The sequence below is a fragment of the Apis cerana genome, linkage group LG7 (assembly GCF_029169275.1).
Source record: "Apis cerana isolate GH-2021 linkage group LG7, AcerK_1.0, whole genome shotgun sequence".
In the NCBI taxonomy this organism is placed as follows: domain Eukaryota; kingdom Metazoa; phylum Arthropoda; class Insecta; order Hymenoptera; family Apidae; genus Apis; species Apis cerana.
In genome coordinates this window covers 11,697,501-11,708,671 of record NC_083858.1, presented here as the reverse complement: position 1 = coordinate 11,708,671, position 11,171 = coordinate 11,697,501, and the positions used below count along the sequence as shown (strand labels likewise).

At 21.1% G+C, this 11,171-nt stretch overlaps 2 protein-coding genes across 4 annotated transcripts in view; both read right to left on the bottom strand.

Moving 5' to 3' along the window:
- Nucleotides 1-1,949: 1,949 nt before the first annotated feature.
- On the bottom strand, nt 1,950-7,928 carry LOC107999453 (sodium/hydrogen exchanger 8). Of its 3 annotated transcripts, none has more exons than XM_062077222.1 (5): nt 5,933-7,928; nt 5,685-5,854; nt 5,237-5,608; nt 4,789-5,131; nt 1,950-2,631 (listed from the first exon to the last, which is right to left on the bottom strand). In XM_062077222.1, the coding sequence occupies exons 1-5, from the start codon at nt 7,212-7,214 to the stop codon at nt 2,588-2,590; spliced, it is 2,211 nt and encodes a 736-aa protein (XP_061933206.1). In that variant the 5' UTR covers nt 7,215-7,928; the 3' UTR covers nt 1,950-2,587. The 3 variants fall into 3 exon arrangements, with proteins under 3 accessions (XP_061933206.1, XP_061933205.1, XP_061933207.1); XM_062077221.1 differs by lacking the exon at nt 1,950-2,631 and adding an exon at nt 4,101-4,312; XM_062077223.1 differs by lacking the exon at nt 1,950-2,631 and adding an exon at nt 4,101-4,312 and having other exon boundaries at nt 4,800-5,131.
- Nucleotides 7,929-9,617: 1,689 nt separating this feature from the next.
- LOC107999240 (2-(3-amino-3-carboxypropyl)histidine synthase subunit 2) overlaps nt 9,618-11,171 on the bottom strand; it is a 2,182-nt gene continuing 628 nt past the window's right edge. The window contains exons 2-5 of the mRNA XM_017058935.3: nt 10,905-11,171; nt 10,329-10,807; nt 9,956-10,250; nt 9,618-9,843 (exon numbers count right to left, since the gene is read on the bottom strand). The exon at nt 10,905-11,171 is cut by the window's right edge and continues 67 nt beyond it. Coding sequence (XP_016914424.1) covers nt 9,674-9,843; nt 9,956-10,250; nt 10,329-10,807; nt 10,905-11,171 — 1,211 coding nt within the window. The 3' untranslated portion in view covers nt 9,618-9,673. The remainder of the gene's footprint in view (nt 9,844-9,955; nt 10,251-10,328; nt 10,808-10,904) is intronic.

The window sequence follows — 11,171 nt, the reverse complement described above, 5'->3', positions numbered from 1 at the left end:
TTTTGTTTTCTGTGCATATTCTTAATGAAAATGCTTCTTCTATCTGATTGATGAAATTCAAAACTTTTATTTAAAATTATCATAGATACATAACTATCCTCATGTAATCATGTGATCCCACCGTAATTATAATCTATCTTGGGACTGATGATGGCAATCCTATTGAATTTGTACAGTACGTAACCGAAGTTGTCATAATTAAATATACATTCATATTATGTTACGGAACGTGGCCAGTGAAATCCAGAAAAAATGCAAAAAGGATGCGAGGAATTAGTAAAATAAATGTTTTTTCCGAAATATATTTCGAATTTTCTCTTGATTATTTTTATAGTTGATGTTCGATAATTCGATCATCATGTGTTTATGTATCGTTAATGATAATTTTCGCTTTAGCAAGAAAATATAAAATATGATAATATTAACAAATGAAGAACATTTTTAAAAATGAATAATAACTTAAATCATACAGTAGTCATATGACAAAATAAATGATCGGCTTTTTTGGTAAAAGTTTAGATTTCGAAGACATGCGATTTCATCGTATAGCCGCACATTACAAATATACATACCGAAATATATATATATATATATATATATATATATATATATATACATAGAATAAATGGAATGACAATTTACGTAGGTGTGATTCGCTGCTTTGGCGCTAGTTAGAATGAAATTAACAAACATCAACATTAAAAAAATGTGTATAGCTTAATGTACAATGAACGATGTACGAGAACTTCCCTTCTTTCCTTTCCTTTTCTTTCCTTTCCTTTCCTTTCCTTTCCTTTCCTTTCCTTTCCTTTCCTTTCCTTTCCTTTTCTTTTCCTTCATATATATACCTCCAAATTTGTGCAAATAATGTATTCATACATATATTAAAACATGAAAGCTCGTTGCACATATTCTTTTTCAATATTATAGAACAATCATTTTAACTACAGAAAAAGAAAAATCAATGAAGAATTAAACAAAGCCAAAGAAGCTTGTTTATACAGGGACCCAAACTTGAAACTTTTACAGAGATTTATATTTCAGTTGATAGATTTAATTACATAAGTGATTGAAATTTTCATGCAACAATTAAATGGAGTGGACAAAGCTCGATAGAAAATCTCATTTTATTATTAAAATTTATCTGAACTGGAATTTTCAAGAAATCTTAATATTAATTTATTATTCGAATAAAATTTTTCAAATATAAAAAAAGAAATGAAATTATATTCTACAATATAAAAATATTTAATGCGCCAAGGAAGAATGAACAATATCAACACCAGGAAAATGCGTAAATGGAAAATATAATGTGTGATTTTTTGTAATATTATAATGTTCAAAACTATGGATTGACAAATAGAGATGTCGATTAGGAATGGAAAAATTTGATAAAATAAAATTAAAAAAACAGATTTCAAATGAACACCAAGTTATATTATGTAAATTGTGGCGTGTCTAACACGTGTTGTAAATATTGAAATGTAATTGGGAATTTTACACATTTTTAGACTGAAGCGTCTACATTAAAAAAATTGCGATAAGTATAGAAAAATGCTTGAGAATCTAAGAGAGAGATCTAATGGATTATATATGACAACTTAGTCAAATTATAATCCCTTGGAATATTTCCTGTAATAAATGGATAGAATCGAGATATGATATTGTTTTATGGATCGATATATAGTCATATTGGTCGTAGCGTTGTAGAATTATTTAACTCTGCATGCTTAGTCGATTGCTCGATGTTGTACATATACAAATGTACTGTACTGAGCATTAATAAGAATATAATTATTGGTAAAAATATAGAAGCTCATGATATGTGAAAATTCTTTTTAGAATTTTATTGGATAATAATCTAATGCGTGAATAATATTTGAACAGAGAATATCTATACAATTAAACTGACTGGAGCATTAGCAAAAAAAAAGGAGGCAAATATGCTCCATGCTTTTAGACAATACTTCATTATTAATGAAAAAGATAACAATATCTATTCTTATATTAATGGTTGATTAAAATAGATAATTTAAATAGAATTTAAATTATCATAAAAAATAGAAATAATTTATAAAAAAAGTAAATGAAATAAAAACCAAAAGCATGCTTTTTGTAAAGAAATTTTGTTCATCTTATAAATTTAAATCATACTTAAAATATTTTACATTGAACTTAAATTTCATACATTGATCATACAACGGTATTTCCTATATTCAATATGTTTTTGCATTAATACAAAAAAAAAAGATGTATCATAAAATCAAAACTATTTTTTTTTTATATACATTTATCCGTATTCATATCACATTACACTTAAAAGAAAATACCGTGAAAAATCAATTATGATGAGAATGTTAAAAAATTGTAGCAAATCATTTTTAAAAACAAATGCCTTATGCTCCAGTCAATCAATCATCAGATGAGGCATAAAAACGTAGATATAATAAAGTAGAGATATCGAGTCAAACAAATAAACGGATTTGATGTTTAGACGCTGCCTCCGTTATGTGCCCTGCCGCAGAAAAATAAGATAACAAACCCGTGTACCCTGAAATCGGTATATGATATTAAAAATAAATACACATTAAAATAAAATTAACTGTATTATTTTTTTTAGCTCCATAGCCTCTGAAATCAAAAAAAAGGATTTTTTTTTAATGTTTTATTGTACAACTATATATTTATATTCATATATAATATAATTTAATTTTATATAAAATCTTAATTATTAAAATTATAAATTATAATACTTGAGTTTATCAGATAAATAAAAATGCTACAAAAAATATAATACATTCATATATTATGATTTAAATTGGCATGATATAAAAGAAATATTCAAAATAAAATATTTTAAATAAATTTTTATTATATGAAAAATTAAAAATTTTTTTGTTTATTTTTTTTTTAGAAAACTAATATTGTAAAAATATATTCATTTAAAAATATATCTTTTATATCATACAAATTAAAATAAAATATTTTAAACATTATATATACAAAGTATTTAATCATTTTATACGTATTTTATATTTTAATAATATATAGAATATTTATGAATAATTAGTCAATAAATGCATAAAAACTAATAAGTTTAAATTAAATTTTTATGTCATTTTGAACATTGATTATTATAAATTTTAATCTTTAAAAAAAAATATATAAATATCGTATTATGATATAATACAGGCTAGGACAAATAAAACATTATAAATTGTTTTTTTTCCAAAATTATTGCAATTGATTTGAAATTTTTATATGTAAATCAGACTAGTTATAAATTAGTCCAATATTTTGGGTTGTAAAATATTATGAAAATAAATTTCATAATATTAAAAATTAAAAAAATTTTATTTTAATTTTTTTTAAATGAAATGATATTAACTTTTTTTGTATAGATATCTATATTGGATCTAATAACATTTATCTCATCTTTTTTTATTCTGCAAAATTAGAATTACAGTGAAAAATACTTTCCATAAGAGTATATACATAAAAAAATTTATATCACTTGAAATATTTCATGTAAATTCCTATTTCATATAAATTTCTATGATTTTAGAAAAAATGTAAAATTTTCGTTTCCATTCTGTGTATATATATATATATGTAAATAAAAACACATTACAAACGATTCATAACAAAATTAATTAGTTTAAAAAAAATTTATCACTTATTTCTATTTATTTATTTTTTAGATTAAATAATTTAGATTTATAGATTCTTTCAATAATCCATATGATCCATATTTAATTTTATTTTAAATTTTCTAATAAATATTTTTGTTAAATATTTTTATACTTTTATATAAATTTTTATTTTACACGATATGTAACATAGTTATTTTAAGACATACATAATTTTTTTTTTGTGCAGAGATTTAAATACCATTAATTTTTTAATCATGTATTTCTTCACATTGTATTATTTGATTATATTATACAATTTCTAATTGAATATAAATAAAAAATAATTATTCTTATTCATTATATATAAAATTAAATAGTAATTTTATATATAATTTTAATTTTAAAAATATAGTTGATAATTTTTTTAAAAGTGATCAATTGTATATTAATAAAATTAAAAAATTGGAATTTTGTATATATATGTGATATGTACAAATTTAATACTAATAATATAAATTTTTACAATATAAATTGATAGATAAAATATTTTTGGTATATAATAATATTTTCATTCAAAAAATCAAATATTCAATAATAAATTTATTATTATATAATTCATTAATGATATTAAATTGATATTAAATTTATTTGAAAATTAATCAGACCAATCTTCATCCTCTCTGTAAATTAATTTTAAATTCATTAATACTTAAAAATCTTAATGTATATTAAATACAACCCCTCACCAACAATAAGCTTTGATATAGCAAAGCAAATGTTTAAATGCTATGATCTTTACTAAATTTTTGTTACTATATAACAATTGTAAACTGTTTACTGTTAATAAATAATAATATTTTTACTAACAATTTTCTTTTGAAAAACTAATTATTAATAATAATTAATATAATAATATAAAAATAATATTATTATAATATAAATATTCCATTTCAATATAAATCAGTAAGATAGATTATAATTCATATTTAAAAATATACATTAGAAATATTATACAAATAAAAATAAAAACTATAATCACAGAAAATATTTTTGTTAAATTATAGTGAATATTATTATCAATAAAAGTTTAAATATTTATAATATAAGCAGAGCAATGATAGCACATTTAGCACATCACATAAAATAAATTATATACTTAATATAGACCCGTGACTTGGACGTCTTTTACTTTGTTTTCCATGTATTTGATTTTGATTTTCCACTGATAAATTTATGTTTAGCTGTGCTGTTGATGCATTTGTTACTTCATCATCAGATTCCATTGGACTAATTCGAATAGCTTGATACCATTGATTTGTTAAATCTGTCATTTGAGATTTACAATCTTTCAATTCTTGTTGAGTAAATCTTCTTGTGAAAAATGGAATAAAAAATTTTAAATCCCATCTTGCAAAACCACGAATTCGAGATTGAAGAAAAGATACTTCAATCTCCTCTTCTGTTAATTCTGATAAATGTTCAGAATCTATTGTTTGTCCCTAAAAAAAACAAAAAAGAAAAATATATATATATATATAATAGACAATATATATATATATATATAAATATTTTTTCATATGTATGTATATATGTATGAGATATACCCATTCTCTAGTTTTACTTAATGAAACTTCTTTATCTTTCCTTTTTCTTCTACTATTGTTCTTTTGTTTCTTTTCTGCTCTTAAAAATTTTAATAATGGCATAGTGGAACCACCAAATATTAATGTTGTAAATAATACAATAATTAATGTAGTAGTTATAATCACATGTCGTGTTTCATCACTAAAATCCAAATGTAATGACAAAGCATAAGAAATAGCACCACGTAATCCACTAAACCACATTATGAACATCATTTTTCTAGTAATCTGATGTTCCCGAAAACGATTTACAAGAAAGGCTAAAGGAAAAATATTTGCAGCTCTACCAATTAAACATAGAATTATAGACCATATAATTAATGCTGGTTCAACCTATAATTAACAATTAAATATTTGTAAAATATTATAAAAATATATTATAGAAATTAAAAGTTTTATATTATTTTACCCTGTGTCTAAAACTAAATAAAGCTAATCCTAGATAAGCAAATACACAAGTTTCAGCAATAAATGCTAAAGTTCTCATAGTTTGTTGCATTGTAATTTGAGTAACAGTTGATAAATTAAAATGTGTGTAATGTGACATTACAATTCCATTAAATAAAATTGCCATAATACCTGAAATAATTTTATATTTAAATTATATACTTATTTTATTATATTAAAATATATTGAATTTGAAATTTATATTCATACCAGATAATTGTATGCCTTCTGCCAGAACATACGGAGCATAAGTAAATACTAACATAAGTCCAAACTCAAGGGAAGGATTTTTTCTGAGATCCACATGTTTAAGTAGTAATGCACTTATAAGAGCAAAAACAACTCCAATCCCAGCAGAGGCAAAAAACATAAGACAAAATCTGTTTAAGCCAAGTATAATAGCCTCACTGGTAGTTGTTGCATTATTGGATTCCAATACAGATGTAGTTAATACAATAGAAATAGCATCATTTAAAATGGATTCACCAAAAACTAACATGTTTAATACTGGATCTACTTCTAAGGCATGAAATATAGCTACAGTAGCAACCGGATCTACTGCTGATATCAATGATCCAAATGCAAAACTTTCAACAAAACTAAGTTTATATGCTACCTGAGCTAATCCCAACAAATAAATTCCAGCTCCAATAACAAATGCAGATATTGCTGTACCAAATATAGCAAAAACTAAAATACTACCAATATTTTGAAAAAAATTTCCTTTGTGCAAATTATATCCTGATTCAAATATGATAGGTGGAAGAAGTACAAGGAAGAATGCAGTAGGAGAAAAGGCTTCTTCTTTTCTCCAATTAGCTATATTTTGATTTGACATAAGATTTATAATCATACCAATAGCTCCTCCTAAGAAAACAATTACTACAGACTCTGGTAGATATTGAAAATTTGTTTGTAACATAAGATGTATAAGTAAAATGCCTAAAGCTAAAACACAAAGAACAAAAAATATAGACATAGAACTATTATGTTCTTCTTCTGCAGATCCCTTATCAGGTAATATTGGTTCTGCTGGTATAATTGTTGTTGTACTTATATTAGTTATATTATTAACGTCTGAACTTTGTGATGGAATTGTGAAATCTAATATATTATTTCCATTTTTATTATTAGTAATATTCGTAGGCAATATATTAATTTTTTCTGTTGTTTGATTATTAAAGTCATGATCTGATCGAACTGTAGTTGTAAATACATTTTGAGTTATATTTACTATGTTTGGAGTAATATTTAATTTTAAATTATTGTTATTAGAATTGTTTAATGTATGTTCTATTAACATATCGGTACTCAAATTTGTTGACATAGAATCTTTTAATATATTTTTATCATCTAATGTGACATTTTCATATTTAAGGTTAGAATTTTCTTGTGCACATGATTTTATAATCCACATACTCAATATGAAAAATGTAATATAAATTATATAATTTTTACATAAGAGTTTATTTTTAATCGAATAAAAATTCATATTTAAATTATTTTCTTTTACTTAAATATACATTCCACTGATTATATAAAACATCACAATGCCAGTCAATTCGATATCTCGGTATGTACTTACGTCATATATTGAACATGATAATATTTTTCATATTGTTTCAATAAAAAAGAATCATATTTAAGTTTTAAAAATCATATTTAAAAAATAAATTAAGAAAAAATATTAGAAAAATATGAAAGAAGTGTTAAAAAAAATTTAATAAAAAATGTAATAAGAAACTTAACTTCGTTTTGAAATTACTATTTTTTTGTATTATTTGATAATATTTAATGAATAAATGAATGAAATTAATGTTAGCAAATCATTACATCAAAATTATAAATGTTTAAAAATGCGCATTTTACAATTTATTTTATATTGATAAATTAATATTAAGCGCGTAAATTTTACAAAGAATAAGTAAGAGTAAATAAGAGTAAATAATAAAAAATTAGAAATATAATAAAAATTCAGAAATTAGCATCATCTCTAAAGTACCACAAATGAAACTTATATAGAAAAACAAATAATTGAGTTAGAAAAAAAGAAAAAGATAAAGAGAAAATAAGAATTATATTAATGCTATTTCTTAAATACTTTGAAAAAAATGATTTTAGCATTTTTCTAAAGGAATTTAAGAGATGGCGCTGAACCTTAATTTTTATCCTATCTTATTTAGTATTTAATAAAATTTATTATTTAAAATACTTATATTGTTTTGTTATTCTTTTCTTATTTATTCTTCTTGTCTATATTTCCATATATTTTCATATTTTTTACAGTTAGCATTGATTGCACAAATTTTACAATCTCTATTGTTCTATTTTTTTTCTCTCTTTTTTTTTATATATTTATATAAATCTATAAATATATATCTATAAATTTCACAAAATTTATATTTTAGGTTTCGATATTTGATTTATTTTATTATCTTTTTTATCTAATATATTGATTAAATATCTTAAGTCTAATCTATCTCTTTTTATGTCATAAATATATATATTTTATATGTTTATTTTATTCATCATGTATATTATATTTTTATTCATAATTATAGAATTAAATAAAATGATGAAAAAAATGGCAAATAATAAAACATTTTTTAATATTTTTTAATATTGTCAAAAATAAACGAGATAAATTGTCCATACAATAAATAAAATATATTTTGTGTCCTAAGCAATTTTATTAGCTGAAGTAGCTACTTCTAAACAAATCTAATATAAAATCAAAATTGGATAAAAATTTTTGTTTCTAAATTTGAAAAACAATTTCATATAATTTTTTGTCAAATTATATTCTTCTAATACAACTTTTGAATCTGTTAAAATTTCGATTTTAGGAGAATATAAATAAACTTTTTCAATAAATTGTAAATTTTTGACTTTATATTAGAAAAATATATTTACAAAATATTTAAAAAATATATTTATTTAATACAAGACATAACACATAGAATTTTTTTAATATTTCCAAAAATCGAAATTTTATATATTTATTTGTATTTACTATTTTATTATTTTTATTTTTATTATTATTTACTATTTATTTATTGTAATTGCCATTTTTTTGAATTTTGAATCGTTTTTTCAATAGTTTTTTTAATTTTATATCTATCTTTATATATATTTTTTATCTTTTATATATTGTAATAAAAATTATTTTTACAATATTGTATTGAATGTTTTTTTTATAATATTATAATATGGAATATTTTATGACAATCTTTTTAATTTTAAAAAATTTAGGAATATATTGAATATCATATAATTTTATGTCCGGAATGTCTAATTCTTTTTTCATATTAATAAAAAATATTTCAGATAAAATGAATTAAATAATAACATTTTAAGGAAAATATAATTATTTTTTTCTTAAATAATGCGTAAAAATCAACTTTACTTTTATAAATGAAATTATATATTTTAAATATTATATATTTTATAAATATAATAAATATTATATATTTTTTAATACATGAATATATTTCAGTTTTTTTTACTAAATATTAAAGATTGATATCTTTTTAAAAGTAAGATAAAATAAAAATTGAAAACTATTTATTTCTTAATTGCTTTTAGAAACATGATTTTTGATAAATATTTTTTATATTTACAGATAGTGTTAATGGATAAATATGATAATTATCTTTCTATTCTTCTTCTATTATCCGCTTTCTTTATATATATATATATATATATTGTATTTATGATTCATTTGTGATATAAAAATAATGCTGATTTAATTTTTAATCTATCTCTATTTTTTTTTTTACTATTTGCTTTTCTTGTTTATAATTGTACATGATCATAAATAAGATATATGTCATTGAATAATAATCTATTATATGTATATCTAATTTGTGATATCATATAAAGAAATTAAATAAAATTTTCTTTTTTAAATAAAATTATATTATTGCATGAAAACTATTACATTTATTATTTCTATTCATCATTTTTTTTTTGTAGAATAGGTTCATTTTCATAACAATTTGGTAAACCATAACGACCAATTTCTGCTGCATGTACTACATCTTTGCCTAACCTTTGTTCAACTCCTTTCCATGATCTATTATTTAAAAATTCTGCTCCTGCTTTTCCAATTGCAACAATATCTAAATCAATTAAAATAATTAAATAAAATAATAACAATATAATATAATATTATTTATAAAATATAAATTAATAATATTTAAAAAATTTTATTTTTATTTATTGATATAATACCTGATGTATTATTAATTACTAAAGCATTCATCTTATTTATATATGAAGCACTTTCATCATAGTTTCTAAGATTTCCCGTAATTAAAGAAATATCTGAATCAGTTGATGTTTTAAAATCAATATAATTAATTCCTCCAGGAAGTATTTGTCTAAAATCCATACAATATTGTGTATAATATTCTCTTGAAATATTAAATGCTAATTCTACTTCATAAGGCATTAATATTGGTTTTAAAAATTCTCTAGAATCAAATATTTCATTTTCAGGACATGTTATTGCAACAAATGCATCAATCTGTAAAGATATAATAATATTATGAGTTGTTGAGAATGTTAATAGTATAGCTAATATTTCAAGTAAAATTTATTATACCTCAGGAAAATTAGCAAGTTTTGCTGGATTTATTTTACCAACACTTAAAATGTAAGATTTTTTTTTTTTTTCTTTTAAAATATCTTTAACCATTGTTATTATTTTAAGATAATCTTTAATGCCTAAAGTAGCTACAACTATAGCAACAATTTTGGCATCTTTTAATTTTTCAACTACAAATCTTCTTCTTTTTAACCATGAAGTATTTAACATTTCATATTCAATAATATTATTGTCAAAATAGTACCATTTTTTTGCTGAAATTGTCATTGCTAATGTAATAAATGTCCTTCCATCATTTCCCAAGAAAAATGCTACATAATCTTCTAATTTATATTCTTCATCAAATTTAAAACATCTACCTAAAATTATTGTAGATGAATTATCTTTATTATCTGTAAACTCCACATTAGAGCTACAGTTTAATGAAGTAAAGACTAAATTCTTATAAATAGGATTTAATATTTTATATATACTTTCTGAAACAGAAACGTATTTATTATAATAAGAAATAATCAAGTATAATAAATGACATTTTATGATAGATTAAAAATTATCAATATTTCAAAAACTTACCAATTTTATGTGCATAAGCAATATCATAAAAAAATAAAATTCTTTCAAACTGATCAATAAAATTTAATCTAAATTTATTAGTAATTTCTATTATATCAATTTCTTGTTTGGGTAACACATGGAATACAGGTAAACGAGTAGTAGGATTTAAACAAGCATGACCAAAATGTATTATACTATCTGCATTAATATGTTGAGCAGCTATTTCATCAACACAACAACTACCATAAGAAGTATCTCCCAAAATATATACTTTTTTGTTGACAT

Bases quoted from the DNA above. Each gene is read 5' to 3' on its own strand.
- LOC107999453 (XM_062077221.1), bottom strand. From the start codon at position 7,214: ATGAATTTTTATTCGATTAAAAATAAACTCTTATGTAAAAATTATATA. The intron at 5,609-5,684 runs GTAAAATAATAT...TGTTAATTATAG, and splicing joins TATTTAGTTTTAGACACAGG to GTTGAACCAGCATTAATTAT. The intron at 4,313-4,788 runs GTATATAATTTA...ATTAATTTACAG, and splicing joins AAGTCACGGGTCTATATTAA to AGAGGATGAAGATTGGTCTG.